Raw genomic sequence first — 15,170 nt, 5'->3', positions numbered from 1 at the left:
CTTTATTAAGGAAAGATAAAAGAGATTCACCTTTTTTGTTTCTTGAGGCCATTTGCATTGGAAGCTATTCCTCAAATTGCCCAGTCATTGAACTCATTAGGGCCGCAGCTGCCACCATCTATTACTCCTTTTCTTTTTTCACTTTGTTTTTTTTCACTTTGTGCGCCTCAGGGTGACAATGACCGAGTTATTGTTTTGGGGTAGGGAGTAGTGGGCAGGAGCTACAGATGCTCTGCTCCTCACTCAGTCCAATATATGTAAAAGATGTACAGACAGACACACACACACACACACACACACACACACACACACACACACAAACACACACACAGTTGTACAGTACCAACACACCAGACTAGACAAGAGCAGAGGGGCCCAGGGAGAGATGCCCTCCAACAGGTTCTTTACAAGATAACATACCCTAAGCATTCATTCTAATGCCATGCTCAAACACACATACACTTAGTGTTCACACTTCCGCACGCAGCAGCACACCAGATCCTCTCAAAAAATAGGACAGGAAAGAAAGAGAACTTAGTTTGAAGGGGCGGAAAACTATCAGTTCACACAGGATATGAGAGAAAGGGGAAAACAAGACGGGAGTGGGCAGGGGATACGAGCATCAGCAAATCAATCAAGGCGGGGGTGCGAACAAACCTTCGGGCTCTGTGCTTTCTTTGTGGACGGCTTGCTTCAGCGGGCAGCAGAAGATTTCGTGACACTTAGCACGAAAGGGGGACCCTTTACTCCTTATATCCGCAGAGTGGATGGAGTCCTGCCGTAACATAATGTACTCCTGGGTACCTGGGGCAGCATCATCCTGGACTGCGGTGGTGCCATAACAGAATGAACTGGGGTTAGAAGGCTCACCACACAGAAACAAAAGGAAACAACAACAACAGAAACACAGGGCAGAAACACAGGCAAATAAAAATACGTCACATGTTAACAATAGCTTTAAATAACAGTAATATAGAACATTGTGACAGAGAGAGAAGGATGATAGAGGAGAGAGGGACAGAGGAGAATTAGAAAGAAAGAGACAAGCTTCGATCAAGAACACCAAGTTCACAAAACAAATTAAAATTAAAGACAACCATCAAGAGTGGGGGCTGTGTTAATTTAGTCAGTGGTCACTGAAAAGGAAAAGTGGTAAACTAACACAATGAAAGGGGGAAAGGAAAAATCTGTGTTATGGCAGTATTAGCAGGCACAAGACCATGGTCTGCTGCACTTCAGAGGAGGAGTAAAAGGTTGTGGGATTGCAGTTCAAGCATGCAGTCTGCTGTATATACTGAGGTCAGGTGGTGGGTGATTATGGCCCCCCTGTCAACCATAAATCCACCCCATTTACTCTGCGAGTAGGCAAGCAGATGCAAAGGCATGCACAGGCCTCCAGGTCACACTGGAGCGTCCATATTTGCTTTCATGAAGTTATGGACCACAATGGAAACAAGCCTTCGGGCTTTATTGTGTTTTATCTTTTTGAACACCTCTTGTTGATTGTTGTTCAATAAAGCTTTCCCTTTAATTCAATTTAATTCAGTGCTAACTGTACATTTAAGTGACGTTAAGGAGAGCTTCTCTAACATCGCTCTGAATATGTGTCTATAGAAATATCTGTCCTGACCTCCTGTGAAAAGCCCTACATTTCTGTCTGTATGTATTGGATCTGTCCGCTTGTAGGCACAGTCTCTGCTTGGCTTTGATCATTGACCTATTTTTTTCTCTATTGATGGATTAGCTACAAGCAAATCCGCCCAAATATATTGTATCTTCTTTTTCTAATAGATTTGAATGTCATGCCTTTCACTGACACATTTACTACTGAATGAAAATGGCTATTAAGAAGGTAATGTATCAGTAGCCAATATCGAACCACCACAATGCTCAATTTATGACATGTATGACCAGAACTATTATTTTCCAATTAACTAAACTCAGCAGAGAAATGGCATCATGAAGTGTTAAGAATTTACACATGGAAGGAACCGATGTCCCATTTTCACGCAGTTTGTTCTTCATGACATCTTGTACTGTATGTCAGACAGTTTTTTTTAGGAAGCTGAGAGATGAATGGACTACAGTGCCGCCTTAGTTTCTACTCCAAGTAAGAATACACAAACCTACTAAATATAAACAAAAACATTATGTAGACCGACTCCCACACACTGACTGCCATGTACTGTATTTTCACACAGTGCACAGAGTGTCTTCTTCATAAAAACAAGACTAGGAAACACACGTCTCTCCCTTTGTGTCTCAAAGAAAAGAAAAACACAGGAAATACAAAGTAAAAAGACCAAATGTATCAGAGCCACTTGGGTTCAATGAATATAAACATAATATAATATAATATAAAATAATATAATAAAATATTACTTAATATGACAGAATGAGAAGATATCTGTGTGAAAAGTTCTAATTAAAATGTAAAGGGACAGTGATTGGAAACAAACCTAATGAGAATGAAAAGTGAAGGTTTATGTACTGTATTTAAACAGTTTTATGAATGAATTCTGATATTCTGATACTTTCATTTATAAAACCATTTTTCATAACGTAAACATTAAGTGTATTTCATACCAGCGTATTTGTCTCAATTTGAGTGACGTCTGACAAATTGGTCTTACTGGGGGTAAAGTTGTGAAATTAACAGGAGAGTGGAGGATACATTTATATCAGAGAGGAAGTTATGACCCGGAATAGTACAAGGTAACAACATTTTGGGATTTAAAGTATTGTAATGTAAGCATACAGTACAGGCAACACAAGCCATGTGTTAACAAAATAGGGGAATGCCTTGCCTTGATATACAAATAAAAAATTGGAGATTTTCTCACAATACAAATGGCCTCCAAAAGCCGCCTAAGTGTAGTTATAATCTGGTTTGGCAGAGTCGAAGCTAAATCAACTTAAGAAAGATGGTCATTGATAAAGATGTCAAGCAGGCTGTACAAGAGATGATTGACAGCCTCAGCTCTTTTAAAAAATACACTCCAGACATCCGATTGGACAAATTGGACTCCCTGAACTTATTGATCGTTGCATGTGATTTTCAAACTATTACTGACTGAAACAAACAAAACATGAAGGCTGTTCATAGACATTGACAAATCCCTCCATAACATTTGACTAATCTTTTTTATTATATGTCCACAATACTTGAGTATGTTGTGTTTCTTTAATTGTGACCTTATTGTTTAAATGTCCACTAACTGGTCAGTGCATATCTGATGATTCTGGAGTAGTAGTTGTATCAAGTCTTAAATATCATAGTCAAAACTAAAAAGTGGGCCACAGGTCCTGAAGACCGATCCACAAATGAATTCTCCTACCATCAAGAGCGGGTCCACTAGCCAGTATGTCATACATTTTCTGACACAAGCCTCTCTTGTGTTTACCCCACAAAACACACACACACACACACACACACACACACACACACACACACACACACACACACAAGCATCAGATAATCAGGGTTCCATGCTCAGGGTAATTAATCCCCACGTTCCTTTTATCCTACGGGACTCATCAGTACCTCTGCGTCTCCTGGGTGACCTGCTACACTGACACCTCCACTCCAGCAGAAGGTCCTGAATACCCGACAGATACTATCCATCGCAGTCCCTTGCCAAGAAAACCACAGAACAATTGAAACTATAACGGTGCTTTGGAATGAAAAGAGAGGAGGGCTAAGTTTTCTTCAAAAAACATATGCCTCCATTCTCTGCCCATGGGGCACACGAGTTATACTGCTGGACTGGATTCAGTAGAAATTGAGCTAAACTAATCTGCCCTTTTATTAAACCTGTAAATTGCACACATTGTTTGTAGTGTATGGTTCATTTGTGTACTTCTGCTGTAACATGCACATTTCTCCCTGGGGAAAAATAAAGTATCTATATATCTGGAAAACAACATTAATCAGTAGAAAAATAGTTAAATACAGTAATATTCTGTCTATTTCCCTGTTGCCCAATCAGTTTCTTTTCTCCCCAAACAAAACTGTAACATGAAAAAATAATGAAGGGTTTGTTTCATCTGCACAAGACAGGTGTTAAGGTGCCTTGAGACACTTAACAGTTGGAAAGTGGAAGAACTTAAAACTGCTTACTGGAACAAAACATGATTGCAGTCTGCTGCAGTTGTTTTCTTTTTTCCAACCTTGCTAATGCTACCGTAAGGCTATTCACAAGGTCAAACAGACGGTCTCACATTACCTCTGTACTAAAAGGGTAACACTTTTTTTTTTTTTTAACCTAGGCTCCATTTCCCCATGCATTTGTGTCTAATAGACTGATGTGACCAAAACATCTTTGAATTTGGTCCAGTATTGAGCTAGATGACAATGAAGCTAAAATATAATCTTTCGGGGCACTGGTGGGACCTTGCTTTTTTTCCAATAAAAGTGATTCATTGCTACAGGCTCAGATTGTTACTAAACGTGTCAGACAACCTTATTGATCTCAAGACGTGACTTTTTGTACAAAGACAGCGGTGTGGAGAGTGAGAAGTAGAAAAAGGCGTTCAGGTAGTCTGTTGTTACGGATTAGGCTACAGAAACTTTGTGTCATCTAAAAGATTTTCAGTAAAAACAATGGTTTGTATTTGCTTATGTCTCCCAGCCATGTTGATTAGAGGAGGGAAATCCTAACGTGGTAACACAGCGTGTCCAAGGTATATCACTGGACACATCCAAACCACAGATACTTGGAGGCAAAGGTCCCATTCCTGACAACGTATTCTTAGGGCATTTATGGGACAGCACCCACAGGAGCACTACCAATATCCAGAGGCTTGCACTATAACAACCTCCTCCATTGTGAAATCATTTAAATATTGATCCATTGCATTGAAAATCTTAGAAAACAAGAACCTATAATTTCTGCAGCCTACTCCGTAACAACAGACTACCTGAACACCTTTTTTCTCATCTTGCGTCTCACTCTCCACAAGGTTGTCTTTGTACAAAAAGTCATGTAAAAGTAAAAGTCACCTGTAAAAGCGTGTGTAAAATAGACTCTCGAGAACGTCTACAAATTTGTAATTCCAGCCGGCGTTTATTAATGAGCCCACTAACTGTTGACTCATCCAAGGTAATAAAAATAAGTCACGTGGGGATAAGAGAACGAATCAAGGAGGGGGTGGGGACTCATCTTTTACAGCCTATCTTCTTCATCCTTGCCCCATCCTTGATGAATAGCACACATTGGGATTGAAAAATGCATGATGAATAACACAGCAAAACCTGGGACCTCACTCTGTATCAGACCAGCCACTCAGAGTGAGCTGTCTACTGGGTTCATGGTAGTCAGTGATCTACTGGCCCCGGTGTTGCCACACTGGACCTTCAGCACGCCGCAATAGATGTCCTTGCCCCTCTGACAGGAATAAATCTCATAGGACTGGGTAGGAGGGGGGTGAGATTTATCTTGCTTCGGTTAGTTGCTCATCTATTTAAAGCCCCTTATGAATGACAGGGCATGTTCCAATTTAATGCAACAGTATGGCAGATGTGCTACCTGTGTGGGCAGTATTTACCTTGTGGAGTAAAAAGCAAGGGATATGCAATGACTGTACTTTGTTTATGTTCAAGTGTGAGAACAGAAGAGCAGGCTTAATGTGACAGTGTCATCAGTGACACGCAGGCTCATAAAAGCCACCTGCCTCATGTTCAAGTGGGGTTCAAGGACATGCGTAATCAACTGAAGCACGGTCAGGCCCAGAGAAATAAACTACACGTCGATATATGAGGTGCAATCTGCACAATTTACTCAAGTCATGGCCATCAAGAAGGTGGAACACCTTCATTGTGACTTGACAAATAGCATACTTACTGAATTAGAATCGGTATTAAGCACAGAAACAGGTCTTTTGCCTGAGGTTTGTGTTTCGAAAATAGCTTGGCCTCAATGTAGTTTTACAAGGAGCAGAATCTAGCACATCGTCTTCTGGGATGCCTGGTGTTCAGTGTGGCTCAATCTCAAGAACAAATAGTTAATTTTTTGTTGTAAGTCACCTTGCAGGCAGGAGAGAAAGTGTGTTGAGTTTAGCTTGCACTTTTTAGTCATGCTCTTTCATCCCTCTGATCTTATTGTCTCTCTCTCTCTCTCTCTCTCTCTCTCTCTCTCTCTCTCTCTCTCTCTTTCTCTTCCTCGCTACGTGATAGCTTAGGACAAATATTTTAGAATTTTTAATCAAAACACAAATCGCTGGATAACTAAGTGATGATGACGATTCAAAGAGATATGAAACTGAAAAGAAATCGGCAGTCTCAACTTTAGCTATCATTTTAATCAAGGCTTTAGTGTACCTACATTGTTATCTTTCTTAAACACTGTTTTGCCATATGATGCTGTATAATATAATGCCATTAAATGTAGCAAAATGTAAAATAACATGTATCTGTGCATGCTCCATTGGCAATGTTTTGGAACTTACTTGGAGTCTATTTTCATTAATATAAAGATAACCTATTTATAAAAAGTATATTTTTGTTTCACATTTTCACACTGAAAACTATGTTGGCACCCAGTAGTTTTATAAATCCATGGAAGGCATCAGTTGTCTTGGAAATATTTCAAGTTGAGAAAAATCAATGTGGAGAGACTTTCGGCTCCAAACTCACTCACTCACTCTCTCTCTCTCTACTTATTACAGGGCCATATAACAATTACTCGTCCACATTCACTCCATAGCACACAGACACGCTTAAACGTCTGCATGCACACACACACACACACACACATACACACAATACTTTGGACTGACACCAGATACAGTAAAACACACACAAATATGTTAACACAATGAACTTTCATGAACAGTTAAAAACTCAACTGATTTCTGCCATAGTAATCAGTCACATGCAATGTCTAGAATTACATTTCTCATTCTTGTTTAAAAAGGTATTCAAAACTAATTACGACTAACTAATAAAGTATACATTGTTATTATTCTTATTAATATTATTATTACTTGTGTAAGACTAAAGTATACTGTACTGTAGTGTACCTCCTGCTGATATTGTGCAACAACCTTTGCAATATAGCAAATGAACATGTACCCACACAAACCCACAAAGATCTAATAAAATATTGTCACACACACAACCTCCATCCCTATCATGGAATCAATTGTAACATGGATATCGTGTCAACAGACAGGGATCAAACACACACTTCTGCTTAGCCGGATTAATATAAGGATTCCTTTCATGACAATTATCAGCTGACGAGTACAAATAGGATTGTAAAGCATACTACTCCCTGCTGATCCTGAGGCCTTTGAGATTGGGAAGACAAAAAAATTGTGGGAAGAGGTTCAAGTGTAATAGGATCAACAAAGCCTGACACCAAGTAGCTTATGACATATCAAATGTCAAATCCGCTCCAAAGTCACATCATGTTTCATATGTGTTCTTTACATGTCAACTCTGGGCTTGCGGTCAAACATATCACAATAAGGTTGTTAGGATGGAAGGATTGTTTGTCCATCTCACTATAGTTTTCTGCCAGCGGACAGTGTGTTTGGTTAGGTGTGGTTCAGTTTCAATAGGAAACACCTGTCATACATACACTAGGGCTACATACACTATGGATAACTTTAGGTATTAGACTAGGTATTAGACTAGAGAGATACAGATCTATGTATTTAATCAAACTGGCTCATGCCTTTATGAAAGCATAAAAATAAACTGGCCCACATTATACAACCTTAGTCAACAAAGTGAGAGAAAAATAATTCACCTTTACAGTTTCCATTGAAACTGCACTGTCGTAATGTATAAATCGCTTTAAAATGGGCAAAATTCACAAATATGTCCTTCAATGGCCCAATGACCGTAAATGCCCAACACAGAAAAAAAACTCAGAAAATATATATATATAATATTTTCTGCCTAAAGACCGGTGTCATCTAACCAGGGAGGCAATCTCAGTGTGAGACCTGCAGCTCAGAGCAAGAGAGACGGAGAGTCACTGCTGCTGGATTGTCTGCAACACAGACATCTTCAATCAAAATGTAGAGATCCGATGACTATTTAAAAAGAGTGGATGAGCATCAAATACTGTCAAATCAATTAGTGTAACGCACTCAGGGCTTCGTCACACATGTACATTGTTCTGGTCAGAATTGATAGCATAATATAATGGGATCAGTATACTTGCTATTTAGATGGGCCAAGAATGACCGTACCCAACCTTCTGTTCTGTCACAACCTTTAGTGCACTTACTGATGTCTCAATGCATGGCTGACTAAGTGCAGTGGCCCATTCCACATCCATTCATCGTTATAAGTAATATGGGGTCAACAGGTTCTGATTCAGACATTGAAAAAATGAATTATCTACCCGCATCCCTCTCTCTGACATCCTCTCACTCCAGATCTCAGTCTCAACACTGTAGGGCTGTGTTGGAGACACAAAAGATAGCGCAATTCCAAACATTCAATCACTAAATTCAACCCAACAGCAGTTATGTAATGACTGCAAGCACTATACGATCATGTTAGCACTAAACCTTTACAAGTGGTAACAAGCCTCTTTATTAATTACTTTTCCCTTGGCAGAGCAGATATGGAGGGCATCATCTTCCTCTGCCCTCTGCCAACCAGATCAGATCCCAGATGGGCATCAAATCCACACACACATTTTGCAGTTTATTAATACACATTTACAGCCTTTCCTGTTTGTTAGAGATGGAAAGGTAGCAAAGGGAGAGAGGGCATAGAAGGAAAGAGGAGGAGGGTAGGCATGTGTACAGTTTAAAAAAAAAAACTGGAATAAGAGGAAGAAAAAAAAGAAGGGTGACCTTAACCCTCCTGTTGTCCTTTACCCATTTAAAAAATGTCTACATCTGAAATATGTGTTTCTTTTTAACCAAATTACCACCAAAAAATGGATTTGGTTCCTTACAACACTCTTTGCAATTACAATTGATCACATTTATTCCTAATGAAACTCATCTGTACGTTCCTCAGATCTTAACTATAAGTCAAATTAATTAATAATTTCTGCTTTTTTAAATCAAATATTAGGTATTATTCTACATACAATCAGGGTTAATGACCATGACTTTCAAAAAGTAGTGTAAAACTAGTGGTAGTATGGTGGTGTTAGTGAAAACTAAAAAAAAAAAAGTCTTAAAAAGGGACAAAGGACCCAGGAGGACAACACAAGGGTTAAAATGGCATTAGTGTTAGTGTCAGTACTTTTACTGAACATTTGCAGGATGTGAGAACAGTCCTAAAGTCTGTCATTTGTCAGAGATCAATTTTTTTTTTACAGAGAGAGAGTTCTTTTAGAGTTCTCTCTAGTTTGGATTCATAATAGTTCCCTTGACATTAAGATGCATGATTATGTGTTATTGATTCTGATAAATGAAACATGAATGTGTTTGTTTCATTTCAATAGCGCATCGTGCCTTCATGTCATCAGAATTGTGGTTACTGATTGATTAATTACTAAATAGGTTGTTATTGTTCTGAAGGTTTCTACATTAGTTGTAAGTGTTTGTGTGTGTTTTTTGCTTTCAGATGAAGATACATTCTAATGTGCAATAATACTCTTAATGAACCACCAATAAACTCTTGATAAACTCTAAATTATTTAATACACACAGACATTATGAAGTGATGGAACACTACAGAATTAAATGTCAAAATAGTAATGAAGCTAAATTATTTTCCAGCTGTTTCTAGTGTTCACATAGCCCTTCCATGTGAGAGTTTGAATGTAAGAAAATGTGTTTCTAAAAACTAGTTTGTTTTATAATTATTGTGTTGTGTTGTGACTGTCTTGCCACGAGTTATAGTAAACATTGTTTCATATGTCCTCTACACTTTGTATGATGCACATATTACTCCTTCGCAGTTTTGTTTAGTTTATGTCTGAGGATATCAGGTCACAGCAACCCATGACTTTTACAAGTTTGTAATGCTTCATGAATATTTTAATTATGTTTTCAACCGATGACTTACTTTATCTATACAAGTATACATGTGTCTGTGTTCCACTGATTTATTGTAGAAGTTCAACAGCAGCAGGTAAAAATTGCCAGAGGAGAAAATGGGAACAAAGAGGTCTGGCCCAAATTAAAATGAGAACAAGAGCGAGAGGATTGAACAGTAGCTCTTTATATTACTGCATAAGTAAATAAAATAGAAAATGGACTATCACAAAAAAGGATTGAGATGGTATTATGGCTAACCCTTCTGAAATATTAACAAGTGAAGAACACACTGTCATTTCCAATTGACATAAGAGTTCCAACTAGCTTGGCCTTGATGCAGGATTACATAAAGGATTCAAATCCAGGCATTCAGAGAGAGGAGATTTAGGAACAGCTAACACCAACGCTGTCTGAATCATCAAAAAAATGGGATTAGTTTGAAGGCTCAGTTTCCTGATGATGCATTTTAAGAGGGACAAAATCCACACACACGTATACACATCCCTTAGTTGTTTTGCTTGTGTCTAGCTGGAAAGACATCCAGGTATTTGTTATGCTTTGTGATCAGAACCACAGCAAGTGACGAGCTGAACTGGAACAAATAAGGTTATTCCACAACAACAGTCCTTGTCGGAGACAGTCCTTCTGAACTTAAGTGACAGGATGGCTCACCAATCAGACAAACTTTTTCTTTTTGCTTCTTCCACTTTAATTTGATGATATTAAATAATTCTATTTAAATGTCACTACTGATACTGCAACTTTCCCAGAACTCTTTATCCTTTAAATGAAGATGCTAATCCTTTATACATTTTACAAAATTTTACAAAACTGCAATAAAAAATTTGCTGACGTCAAACAAGGTTTTGAAAACAACCCTGAAACACAGTTAATCTGACCCGGAAAGCTGTATAAATAGATGCTTTCTGTACTCTGGAAAGTTCGGCTAAACTAGAAATAGAGATTATGTAGTGATTTTTATTTTGGCAGATTTAGAAAATGCCCCTGTCTGCAGCAGTTGCCAGTTAAATGTGTCTCATTGAGCAAACAAAAATACACAGGGTGTATCATTGTCACTGTATTCCACTATTTAGAATATGAGTTGAAAAATATTTTCCAAGTCTTGTGGTCTGACACCGGACAGATCCTGTTTACTTGCAGCTGTTCCCTAGCCTGTACATGCCCTACTACATGAGCCAACTCATCCCAGCTGTTCATCTATCATGTGCTCAACACACTCTCCTAACACACGCAAACACATACTGTGCATTATGGTTGGTGTGTTTGGTTTTGGCTCTCTAAGTAGATAGAGTTAGACACACATCCAGACACACTATGTTCCCTTGTTAAGCCCTTGCCTTCAATGTTTTGCGGTGGTGATTGCTATCAAGCTCTCATTACTTTTTTTATGCATTATTACTTCAGTGCCCAAAAGTAGATGTCCACAGAAAAGGTGACTTTCTCATTTTGTCACCCTGAGCAAATACACAACCTCTAAAGACAGTTTGCCAGCAGCACTGTGAAAATGACAACCTGTTATGTGAGCTCTGTCACTTTGAAGAGAATCAAACCAGAGATGTGGCACGTGACACCCACGTCACAGCACGACAGCAATGACTTCAAAAATTGCCCCACTCTTTTTAGTGAGGTCATGGTCTTTGAAGATATATATTCCTCAGAACAGACTCACACAAATGTGCGTGCATGTGTGCAGTGTTTCCAATAGGCTTGTTTGGGGAGTCCATCTGCCAAAGGGGCCTAAGGGCGTGTGTGTGTGTGTGTGTGTGTGTGTGTGGTGTGTGTGTGTGTGTGTGTGTGTGTGGTGTGCGTGTGTTCACTGTGTACACAAAGCCACAATCCAAATTCTACAATGTCATGACCTGTAGCTTGTACCAACCTTGATAACCAACCATGACATTTTAATGGATTAGCTCCATGTTACTGGAACTGATGTCATTTCTGATATGGAAGTAGGAGAGATTCTTCATAGAGATTTAAACTGTAAACACCTGGTTACAAGTTTCACTAACTGCCTGTTACCCCTGTTTTGCTCAAAACTAAACACCTATGTGTTCTGCTAGCATTGGTTTAAGATTTAAATTATAATGTTGACATTTTTATTTTTAAGATTATTTTTTCTGTCTTTAATTTTTTTTTGACAGGACAGTTAGGTGAGAAAGGGGAGAGAGAGGGGGGAAACTTGCAGGAAATCGTCACAGTTCGGATTCCAACCCTGGACCTCCGCGGCGATCCATAAACCTCACAGTACATGTGCGCCCACTCCACCACTGTCCCAGCTTGGCCATATAATGTTGCCATTTTCATTAAACTGTGAGTTTCTTGTGAGGTATATTCCACTGGTCTTATCCAGAGTGGCCGAGCCGGAACCCAACAGGCTGGGGCGGGTTTGTACAAATATTTAAAAATGATGTTCGGGTTCGGGTATGGTTCGGTCAAATCAGCGTGATAAGGCATTCATTGTAAAACATTGTTGCGGCTCCTTTAAGAGAGCTCAGTGCTTGTGGTTCTGTGTGTGTGGAAAGTGGGCAGAAGAGGGATGGAGAAAGAGTAAGCAGACAGTAGATGCGAATGGAGCGGATATGGTGGTATAAGTTTGTTATGTACACAGTGTGCGGTGTGCAAAATAAACCAAAGCCAAGTTCATTAATTTGCTCACCAGATGACCCTGATGTTATTAGGGGTCCAAGCCTGAGGGGTGGGAGAACTCTGTGAACTGCTCTCCATAACCATAAAAGGACCTCAAGCGCAACAATTGACCTATTTCCACCACTAGGTTACAATGTAGCTGAAAAAAACCTGTTTGGCCCTATAACTCCCAAACATCGCAACCAGTAAATTTGCAACAGCATTATACCGCAGACCATGCGGCTCACACCTCTTGATATTTACCATTGTTTGCCTCTCCACGTCAGGCTTTGGGTTCCGCTCTTGCGCACTCCCCGGGGAATAGGGGGAGACTGGCATTAGGTGCTTGGACCCCGTCATAACTGCTTGCAGTTCTAGTTCATTTTATAACGTAGTCCCTGGAGGGAATGAGTCTCCACTGGTTTTCTGTCCACCAAGTTTGGAAATAAAGCAATCAGGAAAGGTTAACACATTGAACATTTTAAATTAAAGAGCTTAGTAACGTACGCTTGTTGCCTCGTGTGCACTGATGCACTCATCTGTTGACATTTCCGAATGCCTTCCTACAGTACACTTAATAAATGCGGGCTTTCCACACAGTCAGACGTACATGTTTCATTAGTATGAGAAAAAAATGAGATTTTAACTGTGTCGGGCTCGGGTTGGGCTCGAACATAAATATCTTAATGCCTGTCGGGCTCGGGTCGGGTTCGATTACTGCTCTGTCAGACGCGAGCTGGACTCAGACAGAAAAATCCGCACTTTATTTCAAACACATGCGGAACTTCAGGGCACAAACCTCACCTCTCTTCTTATTTCTGGCCTCAGATAATAGCTGTAGATTTTAATTTATTATACGTCAACCTAGAATGAATGTGAAACAACAGGCAAATAAATTATGCAATCCTCTTAAAGCAACATCAAAGATACTTTTGTACCTTAAAATAATGTTTCCAAAATCTCATCAGTGCTTCATCAAATCTGCACTTGCTTTGCGGCTCTGTACCGGCTAGAACCGCATAAGGCAAGTTTTCTAGATCGGTAGTGGATCTGTAGTTCAAATGAGACAGCGGTAACAAATAGTTCTGCTTCCAACATGTAGGGGGACTGAGGAGGAAAAGTGATTTGGTGTTGCTTTAAAGGCTGCATAGACAATAGTGCCTAATGAATTCTGTACTCTTCTTCATAAATTGTTCAGGATATATCTAAAAAGTGTGTCACTAGCTGCTTTTATGCAGGCATGACTGTAGATCAACTACAAACACAACTGGTGAAAAGGGGATAATAGTGAATGGGATAAGAGAGTGCTCAAAATATAAAATGCATTGTCCCTCTAGTTTATCAAATGCAGAAGCAGAATAGATAACTTAAAACCTTAAAAGCAAGCAAATGTTTGAACAGAAGTACAGTGTGTTAAATAAAGTATGGCTACAAAGAGTTTAATGCAGTTCTGGTTCTGACTCCGTACCTGTGTGTGAGTGTGTGTGTGTGTGTGTGTGTGTGTGTGTGTGTGTGTGTGTGTGTGTGTGTGTGTGTGTGTGTGTATCGGAGGAAGGGTGGGCATTAGTTGACGCTACCAGCATTTTATGATTGCACAGAACCCATTACGAAGTTGGGGAGTCAGCAGAGGGAGATGGAGAGAGGATTTAGCTCTACACCAAGACATGAATTATGCAGTTGGGCCATCCAGACATGTAGCTGTGTATCTTTTATAAATGCCTTACACAGGCAAAGCAAGTTTAGCTAACATTGCCACGCACCACTCAGTGCTTACGTGTCGAAAGAGAGCGAGTGGGAGAGAGAGAAAGCTGATAAAGGGAGGGAGGGTATCTCAGCAGAAGCTTCTGGCACCACCAGTGATAAAAACTGAAAAAAGCAAGAGTCGATTCAGTCAGTCTTACGCGGGCATTGCACTTAAAGGATTTAAAATTGTTCCAAAAAGCAGAGTTCTCTCTCCATCTCACTTTAATTCAGAGTATGAGTTTTACAAGAATTATACTTTATAAGCATGCATAAGGCAGGAGGTACGATCTTTGCAATGGATGAGGGGGTCATCATGTTCAGCCCTGCAGGTTCGTGATAAATCAAAAACACAAGTGCTGTTAGTAACCACTCATTTCTCTCTAGGTCATTTCTAACCTTGCTCCTTATGACGTTATAAGGAGCAGATTCCAGCCCATCTGAGCTTTCATTTTCTCAAAGGCAGAGCATGATACCCACGGCTCAGTTTCCAATTATCACCATTTCTAGCCACTGGGGGACCATAGGTAGGCTGGGGGAACTCAAATTAGTGTTAAAAATTCTCATAAAGTAAAATTTCTCTGCCATGGGACCTTTAACAAGACATGGGCTCCCTTGAAAACGTGATTTGTCAAATGTTGGACAGTTTCCAAAACTATTGAAATGAGTTATGGTATTCTTTGGCAGCCTGAGTAACTTAACCGTTGTTCATGTGAAATCTTAAAGGCAGCCTGATGCTTTGTTTATAGACTATTATGGCGTTTTTCCACTGCTGGTAACAGCTTGCCTCGGCTCGCCTCGGCCCGCCTCGGCTCGCCTCGGCCCAT

General features: G+C 39.7%; 1 protein-coding gene across 3 annotated transcripts in view; it reads right to left on the bottom strand.

The window, feature by feature from the left end:
* The window catches only part of fgf13a (fibroblast growth factor 13a), an 87,621-nt gene that overhangs the window by 43,708 nt on the left and 28,743 nt on the right, over positions 1–15,170 (bottom strand). For 2 of the 3 annotated variants that reach the window (XM_034883581.1, XM_034883580.1), the window contains exon 3: positions 658–825. The exons of the other annotated variant lie outside the window; for it this stretch is intronic. In XM_034883581.1, coding sequence (XP_034739472.1) covers positions 658–825 — 168 coding nt within the window. The remainder of the gene's footprint in view (positions 1–657; positions 826–15,170) is intronic. 3 annotated transcript variants of the gene reach the window in all.

The sequence above is a fragment of the Etheostoma cragini genome, chromosome 10, assembly GCF_013103735.1.
Source record: "Etheostoma cragini isolate CJK2018 chromosome 10, CSU_Ecrag_1.0, whole genome shotgun sequence".
NCBI classification, from domain to species: domain Eukaryota; kingdom Metazoa; phylum Chordata; class Actinopteri; order Perciformes; family Percidae; genus Etheostoma; species Etheostoma cragini.
Note: the sequence above shows the minus strand (reverse complement) of the source record. Positions and strands in the feature narration are given on the sequence as shown.